The sequence below is a fragment of the Drosophila rhopaloa genome, unplaced genomic scaffold (assembly GCF_018152115.1).
Source record: "Drosophila rhopaloa isolate 14029-0021.01 unplaced genomic scaffold, ASM1815211v1 contig_2, whole genome shotgun sequence".
NCBI lineage: Eukaryota > Metazoa > Arthropoda > Insecta > Diptera > Drosophilidae > Drosophila > Drosophila rhopaloa.
Window position 1 is genome coordinate 10298587 of NW_025335083.1, and position 23870 is coordinate 10322456.

General features: G+C 36.6%; 6 protein-coding genes across 7 annotated transcripts; 1 reads left to right on the plus strand and 5 right to left on the minus strand.

Moving 5' to 3' along the window:
- Window positions 1–148: 148 nt before the first annotated feature.
- On the minus strand, window positions 149–2348 carry LOC108041133. Of its 2 annotated transcripts, XM_017118940.1 has the most exons (4): window positions 2230–2348; window positions 1947–2167; window positions 1609–1782; window positions 149–641 (listed from the first exon to the last, which is right to left on the minus strand). In XM_017118940.1, the coding sequence occupies exons 2-4, from the start codon at window positions 1996–1998 to the stop codon at window positions 424–426; spliced, it is 444 nt and encodes a 147-aa protein (XP_016974429.1). In that variant the 5' UTR covers window positions 1999–2167; window positions 2230–2348; the 3' UTR covers window positions 149–423. The 2 variants fall into 2 exon arrangements, with proteins under 2 accessions (XP_016974429.1, XP_016974428.1); XM_017118939.1 differs by having other exon boundaries at window positions 1947–2348.
- A 473-nt stretch (window positions 2349–2821) lies between these two features.
- Window positions 2822–4085, minus strand: LOC108041136. The gene is made up of 3 exons (XM_017118953.1): window positions 3974–4085; window positions 3753–3914; window positions 2822–3162 (listed from the first exon to the last, which is right to left on the minus strand). The coding sequence occupies exons 1-3, from the start codon at window positions 4032–4034 to the stop codon at window positions 3047–3049; spliced, it is 339 nt and encodes a 112-aa protein (XP_016974442.1). The 5' UTR covers window positions 4035–4085; the 3' UTR covers window positions 2822–3046.
- A 112-nt stretch (window positions 4086–4197) lies between these two features.
- LOC108041135 lies at window positions 4198–8793 on the minus strand. The gene is made up of 3 exons (XM_017118952.1): window positions 8637–8793; window positions 8402–8575; window positions 4198–4572 (listed from the first exon to the last, which is right to left on the minus strand). The coding sequence occupies exons 1-3, from the start codon at window positions 8695–8697 to the stop codon at window positions 4364–4366; spliced, it is 444 nt and encodes a 147-aa protein (XP_016974441.1). The 5' UTR covers window positions 8698–8793; the 3' UTR covers window positions 4198–4363.
- Window positions 8794–11247: 2454 nt separating this feature from the next.
- LOC108041131 lies at window positions 11248–13265 on the minus strand. The gene is made up of 3 exons (XM_017118937.2): window positions 13090–13265; window positions 12356–12532; window positions 11248–11587 (listed from the first exon to the last, which is right to left on the minus strand). The coding sequence occupies exons 1-3, from the start codon at window positions 13148–13150 to the stop codon at window positions 11379–11381; spliced, it is 447 nt and encodes a 148-aa protein (XP_016974426.1). The 5' UTR covers window positions 13151–13265; the 3' UTR covers window positions 11248–11378.
- Window positions 13266–14740: 1475 nt separating this feature from the next.
- Window positions 14741–15660, plus strand: LOC108041129. Its single transcript, XM_017118934.1, has one exon. The coding sequence runs from the start codon at window positions 14749–14751 to the stop codon at window positions 15490–15492; it is 744 nt and encodes a 247-aa protein (XP_016974423.1). The 5' UTR covers window positions 14741–14748; the 3' UTR covers window positions 15493–15660.
- On the minus strand, window positions 15514–21059 carry LOC108041130. The gene is made up of 3 exons (XM_017118935.1): window positions 20847–21059; window positions 16579–16791; window positions 15514–16232 (listed from the first exon to the last, which is right to left on the minus strand). The coding sequence occupies exons 1-3, from the start codon at window positions 20914–20916 to the stop codon at window positions 16015–16017; spliced, it is 501 nt and encodes a 166-aa protein (XP_016974424.1). The 5' UTR covers window positions 20917–21059; the 3' UTR covers window positions 15514–16014.
- Between the last annotated feature and the right edge of the window lie 2811 nt (window positions 21060–23870).

Genomic DNA, 23870 nt, shown 5'->3' on the forward strand with positions numbered 1-23870 from the left:
GCGTGTTGACATTGTGGGCTAACGAGGAGGTGGATTTCCAAAATATATAGTCAGGTTGCCCTTCCCTTCCTTTGCCAATCCATTTATCCCAGGCAAAAGTTCATTAGTGGCATTTGAACAAATAAACAATTTGGCATTCTGTGTAAAATTAGTTTTTATTAGTTTGTATTTGGATCGTTCAAAATTTGTTTGCCTTCTTTTCGGCTCATGTCTACTAATGTTGCTCATACGCCCTGTTTGCCGTTTATAGGCCATTAATACAATAGGACAGATTAAGACTAAATAGTGGGTGATAAGTGGGCATTGGTAAATGATGGATCTGGGCATTGGGAATAAATCTAAATTGAACTAGGTTTACTTAAGTTATTGTGCCTTTTATTGTGCGTTTTTTGCCCCACATTTCCACTGCTTCTTTCTGTCATTTCAGAGTAGATGAGGTGCCAAGAGAAACAAGACCAGACTGGCGAAGATTTTCCATTTATCCGCTGGACTTTCCGCACCATTGCAGTAGCTCTCGTTGTCGCACACATGACAACTGGAATTCTGCACCGCCGTCAATGTGGGATCCATTTTGCACCAGACATCGGTGGCATTTACATCGCCAAAGTAGCAGCCTCTAACGATCTTACGTTCGCCATTTTCTGAGGAAACAAAATATTTAGTTAGTGTACTTTCAGGCTGATTTCTCATAAAAAAACATATTTTATATCTTTATGTTCTAATGAGCTTATTCGTATTGTCCATGATATCTAGAGATTGCTGGTAAGTCTATGAAAACGTCTGAAATAAGGTCACAGCTGTTTGTATACGCAGAAATATGTGGAAATGTATTAATTGTTTGGCCAAATATTAGTTTTATTTGTTTTGATTTGCGTCACAAACAATTTGGGAATTCTTTTCTAAAAGATTAATAACATTCTGAACCAATTTGATTTTATAAATTTTGTTTATGCGGATGTTTTTAGCATTTAAACAAGTTAAACTTTTTTGTTTGTGGTTATTAACCCCAAATGCTTGTGATATCATATAACGTTTAATTATATAATGACTCAGAAATAATATTTTAAAATTTCGAGAGCACTTAAATTTTATGAGTGATATTTGTTATTAATACGACGTGATTGCTGATTTAAGTTATATCTAAGGTCTTAAAGCGCTCTAAAATTCACTATTCTGAAAGAGCGCATTCAATTTGGCAATTTTTGTTGTTGTAAATTTTACTTAACGTTATGTGCAATAAAAAGGTCATAAATCACTTCAAACTGCCAGTTCCCTCACACAATTCTACAAGAAACTATTTCTTTTATTTATCTAAGAAATTTCAATGTACCGAACGTATGTGTATATAATCGTGTTAAATGATTTAAAAAATTTAGATATTTTGTTTATTAATAGTAAATAATGTATGTAAATGTTTCTACCAAGCTTAAGCATACATTTGTTCATACTTTGTCATTAAACATTTTGATTTGATTTACTTCTTAGTTATGTGTAAACTTACAGTTCCTAATTGTTACCATCTCCATAATTTTGTTGCTACATATTTACTTATGTATGAATCAGAATAAGTTCTGGGTATTTGTTGCATATATCGTCTATTAAACTCACCCCTGAAAACACGCTTCAAACAGGCCGTTGCGTTGACACTGAGCAGATCATTCTCCAAAAATCTCGGCGGGGCAATAAAAGCGCAGTCGCGCTTGAAATGGTTCTCGACTTCGAAATCCTCGCCACAACTTGCCTCGTAGACGGATTCGCAGGCGTAACACTTGATGGCGTGAGCTAATGGCATTGGTGGGATGAAAAGACCAGAGACGCGTCTTATTTATGGCAGAAATGAGATCAGAAGGGGACAACCGACGCGTCGGCAAACACAAAACTCAAAATACAAAGTACAAGAACGAAAAACAAATTCAAATCCAAATCCAAACAGAACAAAAACAAACCTGAGGCCAGCAGCGAGATGAACGCGCCAAACAAAAGTAAATAATGCCGCATTGTTGATGAGAAGAAAATCGTTTTGCCACCTTTTTCCGTTTGCGTTTGTGATTTGTTTTATTTGAGTGTTTTATGGAAAATAATTCAAGTGGCAGGATTATTTATAACTTTGCTCAACGCAATTGAAACGATCCGCACGTCTTTTAAATATAAACCGTATATCCGTTGTCTATAATATATGCATTCAATATAAAGAAATGTATATTTTCATTTTCTATAAATGACTTTTACATATTTTGTTTGGTTTCAGCCCGTAAGGAAATTAAAATGTAAACACGTGTTGCCAATTTTCCTCTGGGTTCCTTTAAACTTTCCCCGATTTTAAATTCTTGGAGCCGTCTGTCTGTCGACGTCCGCAAACGAAATCGAACTAAAAGAATGCCAAAAGCATTTTCCAAATTCAACTCCTTACCGTTTTTCTCTTTTTTTTGTTTCACGCTCTCTTTTTTTCCGCGAGGAAACCACTTTATGGCCATTTCGCCTGGCGTCATCGCTGAACGTTTTTAATTTTTGTAATTTCAATGAACATTTTGTGTTTTACTCATCAACTGAGTGGAGATTTGACGGGGGAATACTGCGGGTGTGTGGTCAAGACCCGAGGAAAATCACAGAGAGAACGCTTTGGCTTTTCCGGCTGTTCTATTATCGTCAGCCAAGAGAGTTCCAAAAGTTAAGTGAAAGAGAGAGCAGCAGAAGAGAAGTGTTGTGGGTGGGGAATAGCCTTTAAGTGTGGCCAGACACGCTCCTACAACTCCCCCATTACCAAAAAAAAATCAGTTAAGAAAATCAATGCCAATAAAATTCATTTTAAGTGGATTGTTAATAAAATGTCAATAACAAATAATTAAAATGATCTTTATTGTGGACAAAAATTGTTAAAATGGTGTACAACAATTAAATTGATTTAAAAGTGACTAGTTGTACTGCAGGCTTGATTTGGTTGGGATAGTCCAGCGATGTTACAAGAAGACCTACCAGTTTTGGCCATCAGACGAGCCTAGCCAAAGTGAAGAATGATAACCTCGGCATTGATGGTCAGAGAGGAGGATCAATTGCACCCGTCTGTGGTGCAGATCTCGCAGTTGGGATCAGTCCTGCAATCTTCTGGTATGTTGTTAATATTGCCATAGAAACAGCTTCTAATGATGGCGTGAAATTCAGGAACTGCAATGGTACAAATTTATGTTACATACTTTTTAATTTTTCAATATTTAATTAAAAAATACAAAAAACACATTAAGGAAAAAGTTAAAAATAACTTTAAGTGTAGTGGAACATTCAATGAATTAAAAAAAATTTACAAAGTAACATTTTTTTCCAAATTATTGCAATGATTCTAATCAAAATACAAAGGATTTTTGAAATTATCAAGTCACTATCAATTGGCTTATTCTTACGATCATTATAGGGTTAAATATCGATATTCTGCGTATTTTTTAGCATTCATGAATAAATTACATAACATAAACAAAATTTATAAGAAATGTGTATCTATGCGAAACTTATTTCTGCCTAAATATGTATGTATGTGTTTAGTACACTCAAACATATGCAAATGCCGGTAGTTTAGAAGATGGTAAGGAATTATAAATATATAGACTTTTGGGTCTGTTATGTTAATTTTGACAACAGACGTGAATGAAGTCATGAAATTGGTCCCAAAATAGTATATAAGTTGTAGTATCATCTTTTACCACACTTATTTAATTGACACTTACAATTTTTTTTTTGAGTGAATTGATCGCATTACTTACAGTCGTATACATCCTTCTTACAACCCGTGGCATTGAGAGCCGGGAAGAAGACCTCCAGGAATTGAGGTGGGGAAATCTTTTTGCAATCCAAGCCTGGACCTATTTCCTTTTCACAATTGGGAGTAATGGCAGAATGACACTGATGGCACTTGATGGCGTACCCTGAAATTCAATGATATATGTAGATGGACTCGGCACAGTAATTCAGGAAGATTTCATACCCGTATATGCCAAAATGGCCATAACAGTGAGAGCCAAGATCACTTTTATACTCGACACCATTTCCCTTTGGATCTTTATTTTCGGAATACTTTTAAAAGCAGACCTTGATGCCACGGCTGTTGGCGAGTGTTTGTGGCCGCTGAAAAAGCGTTCAGTCCATTATCCATATTTTCACTCAGTAGTTTTCCTCTCTGCATTTCACTCTCTTAAAGTCAAATCAATATTAAATAAATAAAAAGATCTTTATTGTGGACAAAAAATGTTAAAATGGTGTATAACAATCAAAAGTGATTAAAAAGTGACTAAAGCAGATCCCTTAAAGGCTTTTGCATGAGCAGGCTTGGTTTGGTCGGGATGGTCCAGCGGTGCTACAGGAAATACTATAAAACTTATGCCAGCAGACGAGCCACGCCAAAGAAAAGAAGGATAACCCCGGCAATGGGGGCCAAGGAGGAGGATCCGTTGCACTCGTCCTTGGTGCAGACTTCGCAGCTCTGCAGCTTGTTGATGAACAGGACGGGATCAAGCTGGCAACCGTTATCCGTGTTTTTGACATCGCCGAAAAAGCAGCTCCTTATGATCTGGGGCGTTCCAGGTGCTGCGATGGTGGAAAATATAGTTTAATCATTATACCCTTGCAGAGGGTATTATAATTTTGGTCAAAAGTGTGCAACGCCGTGAAGGAGACATCTCCGACCCTATAAAGTATATATATTCTTGATCAGGATCACCTCCTGAGTTGATATAGCCATGTCCGTCTGTCCGTCTGTCCGTCTGTCCGTCTGTCTGTCCGTCTGTCTGTCCGTCTGTCTGTCCGTCTGTCTGTTTCTACGCGAACTAGTCTCTCAGTTTTAAAGATATCGAATTGAAACTTTGCACACACCCTTCTTTCCTTTGCACGCAGTATATAAGTCGGAACGGCCGGGATCGGCCGACTATATCCTATAGCTGCCATATAACTGAACGATCGGAAATGCCATAACTTTGGTGTTTGTAAAGTTAGGAAGTTGGGATTTTCTATGGGTTTTGTATTTGGCTAATCAATCCGACATGCCGAATTTCTTAAGGATCGGCCGACTATATCCTATAGCTTCCATATAACTGATTGATCGGAAATGCCATAACTTTGGTGTTTGTAAAGTTAGAATGTTGGGATTTTCTATGGGTTTTATATTTGGCTAATCAATCCGACATGCCGAATTTCATAAGGATCGGCCGACTATATCCTATAGCTGCCATATAACTGATTGATCGGAAATGCCATAACTTTGGTGTTTGTAAAGTTAGGAAGTCGGCATTTTCTATGGGTGTTATATTTGGCCAGCCAATCCGACCTACCAAATTTCATAAGGATCGGCCGATTATATCCTATAGCTGACATATAACTGAACGATTGGAAATGTCATAACTTTGGTGTTTTTAAAGTTAGGAAGTTGAGATTTTTTATGAGTATTAAGAATGCATCATATGAATAATTTTGGAGAATATAATTTACAGAGTATTCTGCAAGGGTATATCAACTTCGGCTCCGACCGAAGTTAGCTTTCCTTTCTTGTTTATTAATAACATTTTGTAGTTGAATAAGTTGGGTATTTTTAAGACAAAAAAACTTTGAACGTAACTTTACTTTTCCTAATAATAACAAAATAAAAAAAATACTCTAAAAGCGATTAAAATATTTGTTAATTAAGACCAGAAATTACGCCATTAAATTGTGCTGGGCATACTGATGAGCACGGAAATAAATGTACTCGAAAAGCCTTCTAAAAGTTGTATTTTTATACCCTTGCAGAGGGTATTATAATTTTGGTCAAAAGTGTGCAACGCAGTGAAGGAGACATCTCCGACCCTATAAAGTATATATATTCTTGATCAGGATCACCTCCTGAGTTGATATAGCCATGTCCGTCTGTCCGTCTGTCTGTTTCTACGCAAACTAGTCTCTCAGTTTTAAAGCTATCGGATTGAAACTTTGCACACACCCTTCTTTCCTTTGCACGCAGTATATAAGTCGGAACGGCCGGGATCGGCCGACTATATCCTATAGCTGCCATATAACTGAATGATCGGAAATGCCATAACTTTCGTGTTTGTAAAGTTAGGAAGTTGGGATTTTCTATGGGTTTTATATTTGGCCAATCAATCCGACCTACCAAATTTCATAAGGATCGGCCGACTATATCCTATAGCTGCCATATAACTGATTGATCGGAAATGCCATAACTTTGGTGTTTGTAAAGTTAGAAAGTTGGGATTTTCTATGGGTTTTATATTTGGCCAATCAATCCGACCTACCAAATTTCAAAAGGATCGGCCGACTATATCCTATAGCTGCCATATAACTGATTGATCGGAAATGCCATAACTTTGGTGTTTGTAAAGTTAGAAAGTTGGGATTTTCTATGGGTTTTATATTTGGCCAACCAATCCGACCCACCAAATTTCATAAGGATCGGCCGACTATATCCTATAGCTGCCATATAACTGATTGATCGGAAATGCCATAACTTTGGTGTTTGTTAAGTTAGGAAGTTGGGATTTTCTATGGATTTTATTTTTGGCCAATCAATCCGACCTACCAAATTTCATAAGGATCGGCCGACTATATCCTATAGCTGCCATATAACTGATTGATCGGAAATGCCATAACTTTGGTGTTTGTAAAGTTAGGAAGTTGGGATTTTCTATGGATTTTATTTTTGGCCAATCAATCCGACCTATCAAATTTCATAAGGATCGGCCGACTATATCCTATAGCTGCCATATAACTGAACGATTGGAAATGCCATAACTTTGTTGTTGTTAAAGTTAGGAAGTTCGGATTTTTTATGAGTATTAAGAATGCATCATATGAATAATTTTGGAGAATATAATTTACAGAGTATTCTGCAAGGGTATATCAACTTCGGCTCCGCCCGAAGTTAGCTTTCCTTTCTTGTTAAGTTCTCTTTTGTACGTGTTTGAACTTTTAAATATGTTTGCTTATAAATTCGATATCTAAATTGAGATTTCTCGTGTTATTTCCCTTTACAATAATTATTTTGCTTGGATCTTCTGCTGGCAAATATAAATTAATATTATTTAAAGCTGATTTTGTGTAATTAGTAACTGTACAAAAAAACTAAAGTAAAATTTAGGTATATACTGATAGGTGAATTAGTGTTAAAACATTATTGATATTTAAATGTTTTTGTGTTTATATTGCTGAGGAGGTTAGCCATGTTATTGTATATATTCACATTTGTATATGGTAGTTTTGTATTCATTGCCATGATCTTTAATCTAAGCACGAACGAAATCGATTTGAAAGAATTTAAATAGGTGGAGAATACAATAAATAAGAAAAATGAAATAAAAATGTTTTTACGTCAGCAAGAGAATACAATAATTCTCAATTAATGAACTTGTATAAGCTCTCAAAGATCATTTATCTTCCCACCATTATATCAAATCTAGAACAAATAGCAAATAAAGATGTGACTAATTTGTGGGCTGACTGTAATGCCATTTGCCCGCCAGTTAATTACAACTGCCACTCCCTTCGCGATGTGCAATAAGAAAAGCGAAGCAGTCGGTTGCAAATTATATTAACAAACAATTGGCTGAGGCGATGTTGCGGTCATCGAGCATAAATACTTTTCCGTTTCCCCAGAGAAATCTTCGAAAAAACACGCGATAAAAAACTGACAGTAATTATTGTCTAGAACCCAGGGAATAGTTATGCCTGGTAATCGGTGGGCAATCAAACAAATTGCCTTAAAATGTTGAACAAGTAAATCAACTCGGTACTTTTATATTAACAGCTACTGTCCATGAAGAATTTATAATGAAGGGAATGAATTACCGAGGGACGGGCTTTATCAACGTTGCATTGTGCCATTTATCATTAAAGTTTCGTAAATAAAAAGGCAGGGATGCTGGTAAAACTGAGGGTATAGATTATAATACGAAAATCTCACTGATTTCGAACTGGTAAACAAACAGATTCCTCTTATCTGTACCCTCTCCATAGACATGCATACTTCCTCTCTTTAAACCTTGGGTTTTTCCTTTCATAATCACATGCATGCAATACTTATTCAACTGGAAAGCATCCAACAAACACTGGTAGTCTTACAGCATTTCTAAATATATTTTTCTCTTAAATCATTTGACTTTTCGTCGTGCTTAAGTTGTCTGGCGTTTTCTATATTAAATCACAATTATTATTAATGGTTAAAAAAAAGCTATATCATGAAAATTACAAAGAGTATTTTTAACTAAGTAATTAATTAAGTAAATTTGAACACTAAATAATACAGTTAACCCCACAGCCGCAGCCCCAATTAGTTAATCATTTTCAATTGTGTGAGTTAGAATGGTTGAGAGTGCGCAATCGATACGATGAGATCACGGTTATAAGATGCGATCCCAGTCGCATTACTTACTTGCGATGGTCTGCTTCATGCAACCGGTGGCATTGCGAACCGGGAAGAAGTTCAGCAGAAATCGAGGTGCGGCAGTCTTGGTGCAATCCAAAACCAGGCTCTCCTTCGACTTAAACTCCTTGCCACACTGGGGATTAGTTATAGAATCGCACTGGTAGCACTTGATGGCGTACCCTGCAAAGCGATGATATAGCGATATATTCATGTGGCAGAGTTATTCCATTAGATCGCATACCTGTGCAGGCCAAAGTGGCCAAAACAGTGAGGGCCAAGATCACTTTTTCACTCGACACCATTTTCACTTTTGGAAATTATATTTTGTAATATTTCTTGAGGCAGACCTTAATTGAACGGCTGTTCTCGAGCGTTTCTGGGCTCTGAATGTTCGCGTCTACAAGCGTTCAGTCCATTGTCTGACTTTTTAGTCAGTAGTATTCCACTCATTATTCCACTCAGTATTCCACTCACTCAAAATTAAGCTTCCACTCGTTGTGACTGTGAGTGAATTTTTGTACAAGTTGCGTGTTTGAATTTTGTGTTTTTAAATTTGTATAGAAGCGGGCGCAATATTTTTTTCTCCCAACAGTTGACACACAAACGAGCCGCATAGATACATAAATATCAAAAATTTCGGACGACTTTTTGGGGGTGAGGTCAGCAGTTTTTGATTATTATTGGCCCTCTGAAGACCTTTTCCAACAGATTTTTGTAAGCTGGTAAAAAATCTGAATTAATTATTAACAATGTACATAGTAAGTCTCTGGAATCGTCATCGTTTTGAAACCAGTTGCCATTTGCTGTGTTGATTCAAATGCGCAGTTGGAAACACATTCGAATATTTCACTGGTTCTCATTGTTTTGCAAATTTTAGCAATTAACAAGGTTATGAGCTGTCAGATTACGAAGATCGCAAACTTATCGTATAGCTGAAGCCCTTTGATTTAGCTATACATATGTATATGCATGAATCACTTGTTCATGACTCCGCTGTAGAACAAATAAATAAAAGCACTACAAAATTGTAGTTTTATTTTTACGCTCTCCAATTAACAATTTCTTGAATATAGTATAAAGCATTATTTGAATGTTGAATATAAAACTATAATAATATTAGACTTATAGTGCATAAGTACCACCTTTACAATTTAAGCGTTTATCAATAAGAACTTAAAATGTTTTAAGGTCTATTAAAGGAATTGTAGCAAACAAAATAGTATTGTGTTTGATCTCTTATAATTTCAATGCCTTTTCAATTATTTTCAATTGCATTTTCTCGTTATACTTTAACTATACATTCTAAATGGTCAGCATGCAATTCAACGCCCAATCGAATTATGGTCGATTTAAATTGTTTTATTTCTAATCTTGCCAGAACATGGACACAGACTCGATTAAGTGGCTTTCCCACAAATTTCTATTTTCTTCAATTAAGTAATTTTCTGAAATTATGCTAAATGAGTTTGGGTTAATTGGGGCAGGCGGTGGTGTGGAGTGCCCTCGGATGTTTCAGCTTCCAGAGCTCTCCGATCTGATAAAGTGCTCCGGATATCGGGGTCCGGAGTTTCTTGAACTCTGCTGAACTGCATTTAACACTTTGCAAACTGGATTCCGAAGGGTATAACAATGACTGAAACTTGACTTGCAAATGAAATTGAATACAATTATCTGTAATTAAGTAGGCAGACGAACATAAATCCCACTTCCCGCTTTAAAAAAGGGGGGAATTGTGCGACTCTTCTTTATGAACATACAAATTTTGGTTGCTCATGTGGGTGCACATACTAATTAGATTCCCAGGTGTTTCACATTTCAACCCCAGACAAATCATAAAGATTCGGATTCGGCTTTGGTTTGACTCGGAGTTCTGAGTCACTGAATATCATTATTTGATGACTATAGTTAAAATGAGTCCTCCGTACAAATTGCAATTATTGGAGGTCTACCGATATAACTAAACACTGTAAAATAAATATGGAGTTACTCATGTCGGATGATTATATGGGCTGGGCGAAGTTGTAAAGCAAATAAACAACTTGTATTACTTTCCCCTGATATGTAATGTGACAAATTCGTCATTGTCTGTGGAAAAAACCTAAACATAAAATGTTTTAAAAGTTGAATTGTTGTATTCGGAAGCATAGATTGATAGAAAAAATCGTTTTTCGACATTTTTTTTCTAAAAATTTGATATAACTTCACATATTTTTAAATAAAATATTGGCATTTAGTTAATGTCCAAAATTTGTGAGTTGGGAATGAATATAATGTATATATCAAACATGTTTCATTGTCTAAGTAATACCCACAAAACCAGATGCTATTTTCAGTCAAAATATGCGCTTATCTTTAAAATTCTTAAATATATTTTTTTTCGTCTGCTTTGACACTACCCAAACGGAATCCGTATATACTGCTACGTCTAAAGCATTATGTATAACATAAATTATAAGTTGATAAACCATTTTCGGTGATAAAACTGAGGCAACTATTAAAACTCTGATCTCAAAATGATTCATTTTAAGGCCAAAAATAATCGCTTTAAGTACGGCTTAAGTACTTTTCGTTCTATAATCTTGTGCAAATTGCCCTTTACACAAAACAAAATTAGAATACATTTTTTTTTACTTGAGCAATTTAAAAACATATTTGAGAGCGATAGCTCTTTATGAAGCTAACATTATTTTATCAACACATTTTTAGTCAAAATTGGCAATAATGTTACAAAACACTAATTTTCATTACTTATTAATTAAGCCCGGGACCCTAACTATTCGGGCACAATGCTGGTCAATAACTTCCAAGAACCCCGCCAGTCTTTTGAACAAATAATGAAAACACAACTTCACTTGGTATATTACTAGAACAACCTTGTGTCCTTCTTTTATTATCAAATTAAATTTAGAAGAAATTTACACAACATATGATCCTTGAATAATAAAAACAATTGGGGAACTGCGAGTTACGAGCTAGTGAAGATCTAGGCCAGGAGGCGGGCCACGCCGAAGAAGAGGACGATGGCGGTGGCAACGGGGGCCAGGGAGGAGGATCCGTTGCACTCGTCCTTGGTGCAGACGTTGCACTCCAGTTGCTTCACGAAGGGCAGCGAGGGATCCGTCTGGCAGCCACTCTGCTGGTTGCTGATGTCGCCGAAGTAGCAGGTCCTCACGATCTGCGGATGTCCGGCCACTGGAATTGGGGAGCAGAGTGTTTGGTTTGGGATTAGCAACTGGGCCAACAACTTTCTCGGGTGGGGCTCACTAAATGAACCGATTGTTCACCCAACAACCTCGCACTTGTTAATTGTTTATTTTACTTGTTTGCGACTGATTCACTGTATTTTGTTGAGGCGGAAAACAAAGAATGCGTTTAAAAAATATAGTCATATTCAGTTTAGGGAGTTCGTCATCTAGAAATTTGATTTGCCTCTGTGAATTGATATGTCTAAAGCTGGTTTGGCTAGAAAAACGATCATAATATTTATGGCGGAATAATTAATCGGCTGTTCTGCCTAGCAAAAAAATGTAAATATTCAAACAGTGTGAAAGCGAAAAGCTTGCGGCATTCATTCAATCTCGTCATTGCTATTATTATTTTTTATGGGAACCTAAATTAAGCTCTCCGTTTGATATAATTACAAGAGTCGCAAAATAAACGTGACGAGAAATCACGTAAAAAGGTTAAAAGTAACGTCTGAATCGCAGATAGGTAAATATTCGCATGACATCAGAAACATAATACTTAAAACGATTTCCTGTGATGATCTCAGGGAGGGGCTTTATTTGAATTTTAGTGCTTTGGGGTTTTGGTTATATCTAGCTTCTAAAAAGATTTTAATTTGTTGCTATGTTATGACTACAATGTTATCAAAATGCCGAATATTGATTTGGGATATTCTTAATTATTTTTGTATTTTTCAAAACACTGTTCCTATCGAATTTTTTAATTTAAACTTACCGCTCTCAAGCACCTTCTTCATGCAGCCAGTGGCGTTGCGGACGGGGAAGAAGTTCTGCAGGAAGCGAGGGGGAGCCATCCGGGAACAATCCATCAGCAGCATATCATCCGCCTCAAACTTTAGACCGCATTTCGGCATCGTTAGCGACTCGCACTGATAGCACTTAATGGCGTAAGCTGTGGGTGAATAATCGACATTTTATTGATTGGAAAATCCAGATTTTTTAAGCGATTTTTATGTGTTGTGTTCAAGGAAATGTGGAGCTCTCATTCAACTAAAATTTTACTGCAAATACTTTTAATTCAAGCGTTGATAATTTAAATCTGATTTAAATAAAATTTGATCTTTGAAAAAAAAGTTTTAAATCTTAAATCTTTTGCTATTACTTATTTTTTTTATTACAAATAAAAACACTTTGAAACTAGAAAGAATTTATAAAATAGCTATGTATTTTCATTGCATTGTTCCTTAACATTTGGAGTGTATAAAAAACACTAATTCCCCTCTGAGAAAAGAACTAGCGTTTTAGAATATTTAGTTAAATAGAAATAAGACTACTCCACTCAAAATATGTAATAAACTTTGTAAGAAACGGAAGAAGTATTTCACTTTAAAGGAAAATTTTTCAATATCAATCAGCACATTTTTCGCCAACCGGCTCTCCTTGAACTCCTTTTAAAATACACCGCTTCCACTGCCCACACTTTCAAACGCAATCGCAAGCGCAACGCACCCGAACAAGCCAGACTGATCATAATGGCCATGGCCAAACTGCATTTCAGAGCGGACACCATTTTCACAAGCACTTTATTGGCGGAGTTGATGAATATGAAAATTAAAGTCTTTCGAATTCAAGCACGAGTCTCAACCGCCGTCAACGATGTCTGCTGCACGTCTGAAATTGTCGAGCGCTGCGAGTTCTAACAACAGCAACATCGCAGTTCCAGCGGCAACATCGCCCTCTCAGCAGCAATCGCCCCCAAAAAGATGAACTAAAAGTCTCTGCCTCACAATACGTTCTCTGCTTTTTGTTTTGAGTGAAAATTTCGGTTCGATATGCATTCATTTCTAGGTCTAATAAAAACCGGTTCTAACAATAGGTTTTTGTATTTACTACTTGTTTAAATAGTGACCGAAGCTTTTGATTTTACTGCATGCATTTACATATATGCAAACATTTGTTTTTATTTCAGTTTATTTCAAAAGTATTTAATTTCTGTGTATACTATGTAAGAGTCAGAAACAGATCCATTAACATCTACACTCTAAAGAGCTGTTTTTGCCAGCAAGTGACAGAATTTACTTGCTAATTCGCAGTTTCAATATGTAAACAATTGGATGTTCTTGCTAAAGACAACTTAATTTTAAACAAGAATTTGAAGTCACCGCCCAAAAGTATGTCATCCAATTTATAGTAGAACGATTTTACGCCGGCAAGATATACATTCATTTGGCTCATCTCATTGAGCACGATCGAATCTTAATGAGACGCAGAGATGGGGTGACACTAATCAACAAGGACGGCAAATAATTTGCATAAATTTAATTAGAAGTGGCCAGCTGGGCAGACATGGGGGCTTAAAATGGAGGCTATGTTGGGGGCAGTGGAACAAGGACACTGGCAGGATATCAACGAGGGTTGCATTGTATCGTATGTAGGTCGACTAATTGGATTCAACTTCTATGGCTATCCGATATTTGTTCGGATTAATGTGGCAGTAACAAGAAGGAAAATAATCTTTAATGGAAATGAACACATTAAATACATTTCTCGATTTCTGTGACCCATTTGATGATGATAGAATAACATAATCTTATAAACAACTTTTTAATTTTATGTTGATCCAAAATACAAAGTTTAGCGCAAATTTAATGTACATTTAAAATATTTGGAAAAACAGTATCGTTATGAATCATAATATTATTTTCAGCGATTACCAAAAGTATGAAATAAATCAAAGTACCTTATCGCCAAAGAAAACAAACTTTTGAGCGATAAGCTAATTTTTTCCATGAGAGCACTTTGTGGTGGAGCCAAGACGATAAGCTCAGATTGAAGATGATAGAATAACATAATATTATAAACAACTTCTTAATTTGACGTTGATCCAAAATAATTAAAAATAATTTATTAAACTCTATATATTTCAATGTACATCTAAAATATTAGGAAAAAAAGTATCATTATGAATCATAATATTATTTTCAGCGATTACCAAATGTATGAAATAAATCAAAGTACCTTTTATATTCGCCAAGGAAAAATAACTTTTGAGCGATAAGCTCATTTTTTCCATGAGAGCACTTTGTGGTGGAGCCAAGCCGATAAGCTCAGATTGAAGATAACCCATCTGGCAGCTGCTCTCAGTCTAGTTGCATTTCAAGTCGAGAGATGATACGTAAATTGTTTTTAATATTCCCCCTACTGTTTATACCAGCGTTGGCCACCTTTGGAACGCAGGTGGTCAGCTATGACAACAAACGGATGCTCCACCTGATTGAGGACTTCAATGGCACCGTTTCCGAGCAGCTTTCCCTGGTGGCAGCCACTTGGGGAAAGCTGAGAGCCGACTACCCAAGGGATGTGGCCAAAATCGAGGACTTGGAGGAGACACTGCAGCATGTGGTCTGTCGCAAGGAGAGGAATGTCACGGTGCGTCATCATCTGCAGGGGTATCTCATTCGCGAGCAGATTCTGGAGCATCTGGAGATTCTGAACACCACCGATCTGTTCCAGCAAGCCTTGGAATCCGAGGAACATGAACTGGGAAAGTGGCAGTTGGCCGTAGGCAAATATTCCCAGAAACTGCATTGTCTGTATAAGCCAGAGCAAATGAACAGGATCCTGGAAAGAGTCCTTCGACGAGTTTACACCTTGGAGCGGTCCAGCAAGTTGGCTGCGTTTTTGTACCAACTCTACATCTTTGGCAATCGGGCATCTTACGTAACCATGGTTCAAGCGGAATTAATGCTATACGAACGCTACAAGAGAGGTGAACAAAATAACCAGAGATTCTCCGGATACATGGCAAAACTCTGGCAGAGCCTTCAAAAGGAGGACTTCTATTCAGGACTGGATCAAAACACAAAACAACGCCTGGTGGATGCCATCATTGATCTTCTGAAATTCCTATAAATCGAACATATTTACCAAGACTTTAGTTTTGTGAACTTTATTCGGTGTGTTTTGTATATTCGAGTGCTTTAATACCTTGATTTGATTTTTTTGTTTGTCTAGCATCTGTGATAATTACATAGGTGAAGATTTGTGTTCTTTACATTAAAATATCATGTTGTACATAGACTGTTAGTGAGTATTTACTGTGCTTGGGGGTTCTAAATCTACTGGTTATTGTTTTATTTATTTATAGTGTCAATTGGATTTGATTTGGTATTGTTTTATTTTATTTATAGTTTTCAGTGGATTTGATTTTCGGGCTTTGAGCTTGGCGAACATTGGCACTCGGCCAGGCAAATCATAAACTTATAGTCGAACCTTAAACTTCAATCTGAATGTAAGCTAATGAGTGGGGCAGCTAGTGTCCCCAAAACTAAGTCAAAACCGAGCTAAACGTAAACGTTAATCAGCAACAGCTTAGCCGCTGAGGCCAGGCAAAATATCACGTTCCAACTAAAATACAATACGGAGATGTCCTCTTTAGATGGCCAACTGTTGGATTAGGGCCACGATGGGCAGGAGCATCAAGATCTCCAATATAGAGGCTCCTGTGAAGGCTCCATTGCAGCGATCGGTGAGGCAGTCCTCGCAGAATACCCGTCGCACATTCTTCTCCGGACTGGTGATGTTGCACAGCTCCACGGGATCCGACTTGTTGGTGTAGTAGCAGAACCGCTTGGTGATCAGCTTGCCATTGTCTAGAATTTGAAATAAAATTTGGAATGAATATTTTTTATACAAAGAATGACAAGACAAGACTCCTATTAAAAAAAGTTTGTTTTTTCTTATTTTAAAGATTTTATTTTTAAAGAATCATAAATTGTTTTCTATTAATGAAAAAATGGGTTATTTGATTGTGATAATAAACCAACAAAAATATTTAAAATAAACTTAAAAGCAATAACACCCTTTAAAAATATTTTTAAACACAATTTCGAAGTGTTTTACATTAATTCTCCTTTTTTAAAGGAGGCAATTAAACAACTGTTGTACTTCATACTATATTTTGTTCTACATTATTGTTATTCAAACCGGATTACTCACTCTCCTCCACAGTTTTGCGGCAAACGGCCCGCTCGTGATCGGAATTAATGGTGCTGTTGCAACTCCTCAGCAGATTGATGTTCCGCTCCTTGATCAGATCAGTGGGTATATTGTCCTCCTGGAAGGTCACATCGCAGAAGTCCTCCGCACCAATGGTGTCCGAGCTGCAGTGCCAGCACTGCAAGTGGTTCTTCTGATGCTGCTCATTTCCAGCTGCAAGAAAGCAAATAATTCCATTAGCAAAACCAACTTCAGTTGACCTTTGATGGGGTCACCGAGGGGGGGAATATATTTGGCAGGCAAACATGCCATAGAAAAAGAAACTATGCTTGCGGGCTAAAAATAAATGAGGGTGACACAGTTTTGTTTGCTTCCCCTCGAAGGACTCCAGTTCGATGTTGACATCACCATCGCATTTATGTGCCGCCCCCTTTCGAAGCGCCCACTGTGAAAATGGGGAATGCGTGCCCAGTCGTGGTGGCGCCTTAGTCAATCTTTATTACGTATACGTAACGGAGTCCACGCAGCTTAAACACTGGGTTACTTACTTCAAGATTTGAGCAGAAAAGCATTAAAAATTCAAATTAAAATCATATCATCCATATTTAATGGGATATAATTTGTAATTACATAACACATAATTACTATTTCATTACCTATGAATATTTGAATTAATTTAGAATTTTCAGGCAGTCAAATTCAGGAATATCTTAAGGCCGTTTTAAGCAGCCTGATTTCTCACCATAGTTGACAAATGACTGACAGGTATGACAGTTAAAAACTGAGAAATCTGATTGTGTAAAATGGTCTTACGCTTTTAATATTCAGCTAGCTAGTCTTTTGGTATTAGTCTCTCGATATTCTATTACAGGTAGTATATAGAATCAATTTATATAATTATTTATATTGGAACTGGTATTACAAGTATATTGCCTAATATATTTATATTGTATCTGTAAGGGCATATACGTTTTTACTACCCAAGTTTGCTTCATTCCTGGTTTTGCTGTCGCTTAATTTTGGGAATAGATTTTGCTTTAATATTACAATAAACTTATGTTTTCTTCAATAATTATAGTTTTATTTAGATCATGAGTAATGAATAATTGGTTTAAGCCTGATTACCTATCAATAACTTCGAAGCATATACATAAATAAACTTTTTTAATGAGTTCAACAATCAGAAACTCTGATTGATTTTTTTCCTGTCTATGAATATATTATTATTTCGGTTCTTTGTTTATTTTCCTTTTCATTATAATTTGTTATTCTTCCTTTCAGTGCGTTCATTTCACACATCTAATTTAATTTTCCCACCCAAAACATAAGAATTCTGTTTGAATGAGTGTTCAGTATTTATAGAATCAAAACAAATGATTTAATTAGTGCAAGAGCTTAGATGATTTAAATAATGGTGATGGCTAAGATGATTCGAATAAAGGTGTTGGTTATGGGGGGAACTCCACTAATTGTGTTAATAAGGTTGCGTGATTTTGCGCGACAGTACATCAAGATCGCCGGTTGAGACCTTGAAAGAGTTTTGCATGTCCTGCCAGTTGAAAGTGCCACGACTCGCCTTGTTTACCACAGGAAAAGGCAAACATGCCACAAGTCCAGTGGAGCACTGGGGCACCTTGAAGGCAAACAATCTTGGAAAGGGGTTCCTTCGAGTAGTGGTGGCTGTCAAATATTGACTATAACATATTTATATTTTGCTTTTCCCAGCTAAATTACATTATAACACCTGAGCTGGTCATATTACGTATACGATGTGAAGCCTCCAATTGTCGTGGCCTTAGCATGTCTGGTTTTCCTTTCCTATATTGACTGGACATATGCAAAAACCAGGCCCACACTGTTTGACTCCATTTTCTCTTTTGTTTTGGCATTTCAAGAACAATTTCGGTAAATTGGCAGAGTCTAAAATTTTATAGTGTAAGTAATTGTTTTCCACTGCTCCACATGAAAAAAGTGGGATATCCTAATTAAGACTTCTATCATAAAAAATATTTAGCATTTAAATAATGTTTAGGAAACTGCTTTTTATGCGTTAAATTAAATAAAGCTTTTCGCTTTAAAATGTATTTAAAAAATTAAAAATATTTTTCTCTAAAATAATGTATTTTTCAGCTCACTTTATTGTGTTTTTTTTCTGAGTGCATCTTATGGACACATCAAGGTCGACGCCTAAGGGTTTTATATCGCCCACGCTTAACATTACGGAAATATTCGCTGAGGTCACGCATATGGCACGACTTGGTGTGGCTTCTTTTAAAGCAGTTGTCGGGTAATTGAAAGCTGAGACTTGTTTGTAGGAAGTTGCACTCCACGCCCCTGTGAGCGTTCTTCTTGAAACTTTCAGCCCCGAAGCCTGAGAATTCAGTCTTTAAATAAACAAAACACCCCCATAAAAAATGCAGTGCAAGAATAGCATATAAAATACGATACGGATCGGATGTGTGTCAGGACAATCTCCGCTTCCTGAATAAAGGTACCCACCCCCCCACTCTCTATCTTTGGTCATTATCAGTTTGCGCAAATTACGCAATTCATGCCAGAAAACTGAGAAGACAGCCAGACTCTGACATAGTTTTCGCAATGGGGTTGGGATTTTTCGGGGGATGACGGGATGTCAGATGCCGAAGACAGCGGGAAACTGGAGCAGACGACATCCTGGCGCCACTCTGACATGCGCACTCCCCGAATCTCGTAAATCCAGATTGAATCCGTCGCAACAACAGAACAATTAGATAATTGCAGGACACCAAGCAAGGCTAATTGAGAGCAACAGGGAGCAGGAGCTGCTGCTTCGATTCACCATCTAATGACCCAATCTCAATCCTCAATTACCCTCATCATCATCAGAAATGATTCAAAAATATTTAACGTACCGTGAAAAATTTGCAAACTGCATTTGCCGTTTCACATTCTGTTTGAACCACAAATCAAGTGAACCACACTGAAATGGCTATGGAAATAAATATTGAAAAATGTCTGGCAGTCGGGCGAATATTTGTATTTATAAGGCGTGCAGGTTGCCAATCATTCAAAAGCGTGAAAATCACCGAATTGTGAAAATGCACTTGTGTATATTTAGCGATGTTCATCAGGAAAGCATTGACCCACGATTTTTCCCAAATACAACGAGGAAATGTGCAGTAAATTTAAAACAAATACATTGAGAAAAAAACTCAGCAAAATATATACTACGCAATCATACACTAAAGTTTCTTTTATAGGAAATATTAAAAAATACCAAATATGAATTTACAATAATAACAAATTATAAAAAAATATTTCCAGGACATTCGAATATGTTATAATGTAGTAGTGCGATAATCCATCCTATAGTACTCCCATAAAGAATATCAGTATATTTATATAATACTGAGCAGTATTTGAGTAAACTGAAAATCATTATAAACCCTTTTTAAATTGCAAGAGATTCTCTGGATAATACAATTATAAATCATATTTCTTCATAATTTTCAAATGTCTTTCCTCTTTCCACACGTGTTTCACCGCAAAATAAACAAATAAGCACTTTCTATATTTAAGCTATTAATATTTCATTATAATCCCACCAACCGATATTAATTTGTTTACGACAGATAAAAACAGCAGAAACCTCCATCATTTTGAGTGTCGTTCATAAATCTTATTTCGAATCGGGAGAAACATAAAATGTGCTAAGTATATTTAATGGCTTCCACCTTAAACTTTTTTAGTTGTAAGCCAAAATTTTCATAAACACCGCAAGTGAAAATCGTTAAATGGCTAGCGGAAAAACGGCATAAACAAAATGGGGAAAATTGGAAACAAATTTCATTCATGGGCTTTTGAGTATAGAAACCATCACACCTCAAATTTTGTGCGGATCGACGACCTTGTGAGGCAGATGGAATTACAGGTGCACAGAAGGAAAAGCTTGTTTAATTAGTACTGGATGTTGACAGATTCAGTATGTGTTAATTTACTTTTAAAGTTTGTTTCGAACTCTGGTTTTTAAAGTTAAAAATGTTGTAAGTGTTAGGTGAACTTTGGAAATATTTTTATTGCTTAACTTTATATGTCTAATGATTTTTTGTTATAAGAATAACCAATCCTTCATTTACTTTTAAATTTATAACTTATAATTCACAAAGGCCAACTATTGGACTACATTTTTCACTGTGCTCAACCGAAAATCTATGAAAAAGTTTCATGTTTTTTTTATATTGTTTGTTTTCATTTGGTGATCGACACTTCAGCTGTAAAATGTGGCTCACCTGTGATGTGCCAGGCATTGGCCAGCAGAAAGACACCAGCCAGGAGGGCTTTAATCGGCATCGCAGACATTGTTAGTTTGGAATGTTTATGGGAATCCTTTTCGGGATGCGGAATGCGACTGGGTGGCGCCTGCGGATGTGTATATCCTTGGAAAGATGCGGGGTTTTTCGAAATCGCTACGAGAGCTGCGCGCGATGCAGACGGTTGCTCGGCCGAGGAACGACTGTGGATAATGCCGAGGCTTCTTCGGCGCGGTGCCACAGTTCTGCTGCTGAATGTTCTGGCAGCGCAGTCGCGTCGCAGCTGGCCTGTTCTGCCAGTTGTTGTTGTTGTTGTTGCTCAGTCGGCTCCTGGGGAAACCCTTGCTTTTATTTTTATTTTTTTGTGCGAGAACCAACAGAAGCCCACCAGACGGGCAACCAGACTCACGCATTCGGTGGCTTTGTTTTTATTCCTCATTTCTTTGAAGGAGCTGCCAACAATGCAGTTTAATGGATGACGTTGCTTTTGGCAGCGTAACTGCTGTCATATCTATGTAGGTAGAAAAACAAACAAAAGTATTGAGACAAGTGGGTGTGCGTTTCAAAAAGATATTAATTGTCAAAATAAATAAAATTAATATAAGTAAATAAATTTATGCAAATAGCTTAATAAATAAATCATAACTATCTTTTTTTTACCATTATCTAATGATACAGCATTAAGTATCGATAACATTAGACATAAAACAAGAAAGGAAGCAAACTTCGGCAAGCCGAAGTTTATATACCCTTAAAGTAATTACAAAACAATGAGCTCAAAAAAGTTTGGTCGACTAAAATCGAATTTTTGAAATTTGAATATCTCAATCATTGACCCATCTTTGCCCACTTTTTGCCCCCCTTTAGTTTTGAAAATACGAAATTTTTGACAATTTTCAAACTTTTTTGAAAACATAAAAGTTGACCTTTTCCAATATTTTTGAACATAATTGCCTGCAAATGTTCGCCCATCTCCTAACAAGTAAGAATAAAAAAAATCATTTGCCCACCTCTTAAAACAGGAATTTTTAACATAAACCGGGGCAAACTTATTTTTGTTAAAAATTATATTTTAAAAGACTTTTTTTTTATTTTATTTTACTGGAATCATTTGTTATCAGGCCAATTTGATTGAAGTTAATTTCGCTTTCATAAAAAATTAGAGAATATATTTATGGAATATTCGGCAGAAACAATTTCGTTTCGCCAAAATCTGGTTTATTTGTATGTCAAATTATAATCATGTTAAGAAATCTATACGCACATGACGTGGTTTTTATAAAAGCGAAAAAGAAACCATAACAAACCATAACTGATAACAATGGATTCCAGTTAAACATTTTACAAATACCAAAGTTCTCGGAATTTCTGATCAATCAGTTATATGGCGGCTATAGGATATAGTCGGCCGATCCCTATGAAATTTGGTAGGTCGGTTTGATTGGACAAATATAAAACTTTTGACTGAAATTATAATACCCTCTGAAAGGGTATAAATATGGGTCCATTATTTGGTTCTAAAAATGCAGGATAGAAAGGTGACTAGACTAGTCACATGGCTGAACCAACTTATTTTTAAAATTAGGTTTTTAGTTAAATTAACAGATTAAAAAATATTTAATACCGGTACTTAAAACCTCAAGCCTAGTTGCTATAGTTAATTCCCTTTTCAGCGGAATAGCTTTAACCAATTTACAAGCATGGTCTTCCTAAAAAAAACGGATTGCGACTCAGCTAAGCGAAGACTCCAACCTCTGCTACAAAAAGCTATTCCGTAATCATTTTTACCAGCGCATCTTTTAAATAAAATGGGGATGCAAACTCAAATGAGTTTTTGAAAACCTTTTAAATAAAGTATCCACTTTGCGACAATCAGTAAACACCACTCTTTGAGTGATATAAATCAGCTTATACCTGTAGCAACTTCCCCCTCATTAAGCAGTGGACATATCTAGATCTGAATGCGTTCAGGCATTAAAAATGATTCACATCACCGCCAAAAATGATTCATGAGTGCAGGACAGTGCGGTGGCACAACATTTGGCAGCCGCAACTCGTCGGAGTTAGCCAAATTTGGCAACACTCTTACCAAATTGGCGACACACGCACCTGGCAGATATACGATTTCGTATGCAAATCTTGACACTAATCTGCGGCATTAGTTGCTCCTCCCAGTAGTTCGTAGCCAAAGTTGACAAAGCGTGAAAAATGCGCACGCACCCGCCAATCGATTTGCGGGCCAATCGATTTGGATCGGGCCAAGAATAGCCGGGGTTAAGGCCTGATCGGTGGAAAATCGCATTCGAATCGCTGCCTGCGCATGCGCAGCGACCAACAGCCAACAGCTGCCCTCCGGGGCGTATGCGTAACATTCGATTGTCGATTCTCAATATTTCTTCCAAAGCGGCTGCCCCATGATAAATGGCCAGTTTTATTGGAAACTCTGTACGACATTTTCGCCAGACAACAACACCAGCAACAAACAAACAAACAAAAAAACTAAAACCCAAAACAAATAAAAGCCGTGCGACAAGTTTAAATGGCCAAAACGCTTTATTCGCGGCTTAGTTGCCACCCATTTTATATATATATATATTTATTTTGCGTTATTTCACTCGATGTTGTAAGTGTTTTTCTTTTTTATGACAGCCTTCGCTTTTCGTGCCATGTGACAAATTTTATTTATATACACCGCTGGTTTTATGCGATTTTAATTAAAGCATAATGGAATTATCACGCTACCAGGCGGCACCCGAAATCTAGTAGCAATTTGTCTTCGCATTCAATCTGTGAACCCAGCAAATCTTACGCTCAATTGACTGGGTTCAAAAGTCATTCAGAGTTGGGCAAAAATAAAAAAGAGTTGGCGGAGATTCTGAATTTGCGTGGTTGGCAATTAACGAATTTCGCCAATTGAATGACAGTCTGAACTCATTTCCGCTTGGCGACTCTTTATTAAAAGACTTTGGATACATAAAGCACCATATAATATGATGAACTGCA

What these genes read in the sequence shown, in the direction of transcription:
- LOC108041133 (XM_017118940.1), bottom strand. Translation starts at nt 1,998, where the DNA reads ATGCGGCATTATTTACTTTTGTTTGGCGCGTTCATCTCGCTGCTGGCC. An exon ending in CATCTCGCTGCTGGCCTCAG is followed by an intron (nt 1,783 to 1,946) that starts GTTTGTTTTTGT and finishes CAATGCCATTAG; the next exon opens with CTCACGCCATCAAGTGTTAC. An exon ending in TTTGAAGCGTGTTTTCAGGG is followed by an intron (nt 642 to 1,608) that starts GTGAGTTTAATA and finishes TTGTTTCCTCAG; the next exon opens with AAAATGGCGAACGTAAGATC.
- LOC108041136 (XM_017118953.1), bottom strand. Translation starts at nt 4,034, where the DNA reads ATGGTGTCGAGTATAAAAGTGATCTTGGCTCTCACTGTTATGGCCATT. An exon ending in GGCCATTTTGGCATATACGG is followed by an intron (nt 3,915 to 3,973) that starts GTATGAAATCTT and finishes ATTGAATTTCAG; the next exon opens with GGTACGCCATCAAGTGCCAT. An exon ending in TAAGAAGGATGTATACGACT is followed by an intron (nt 3,163 to 3,752) that starts GTAAGTAATGCG and finishes GTACCATTGCAG; the next exon opens with TTCCTGAATTTCACGCCATC.
- LOC108041135 (XM_017118952.1), bottom strand. Translation starts at nt 8,697, where the DNA reads ATGGTGTCGAGTGAAAAAGTGATCTTGGCCCTCACTGTTTTGGCCACT. An exon ending in GGCCACTTTGGCCTGCACAG is followed by an intron (nt 8,576 to 8,636) that starts GTATGCGATCTA and finishes ATCGCTTTGCAG; the next exon opens with GGTACGCCATCAAGTGCTAC. An exon ending in CATGAAGCAGACCATCGCAA is followed by an intron (nt 4,573 to 8,401) that starts GTAAGTAATGCG and finishes CCACCATCGCAG; the next exon opens with CACCTGGAACGCCCCAGATC.
- LOC108041131 (XM_017118937.2), bottom strand. Translation starts at nt 13,150, where the DNA reads ATGGTGTCCGCTCTGAAATGCAGTTTGGCCATGGCCATTATGATCAGT. An exon ending in GATCAGTCTGGCTTGTTCGG is followed by an intron (nt 12,533 to 13,089) that starts GTGCGTTGCGCT and finishes ATTCACCCACAG; the next exon opens with CTTACGCCATTAAGTGCTAT. An exon ending in GAAGAAGGTGCTTGAGAGCG is followed by an intron (nt 11,588 to 12,355) that starts GTAAGTTTAAAT and finishes CCCCAATTCCAG; the next exon opens with TGGCCGGACATCCGCAGATC.
- LOC108041129 (XM_017118934.1), top strand. Translation starts at nt 14,749, where the DNA reads ATGATACGTAAATTGTTTTTAATATTCCCCCTACTGTTTATACCAGCG.
- LOC108041130 (XM_017118935.1), bottom strand. Translation starts at nt 20,916, where the DNA reads ATGTCTGCGATGCCGATTAAAGCCCTCCTGGCTGGTGTCTTTCTGCTG. An exon ending in CAATGCCTGGCACATCACAG is followed by an intron (nt 16,792 to 20,846) that starts GTGAGCCACATT and finishes GCTTTCTTGCAG; the next exon opens with CTGGAAATGAGCAGCATCAG. An exon ending in CCGCAAAACTGTGGAGGAGA is followed by an intron (nt 16,233 to 16,578) that starts GTGAGTAATCCG and finishes TTCAAATTCTAG; the next exon opens with ACAATGGCAAGCTGATCACC.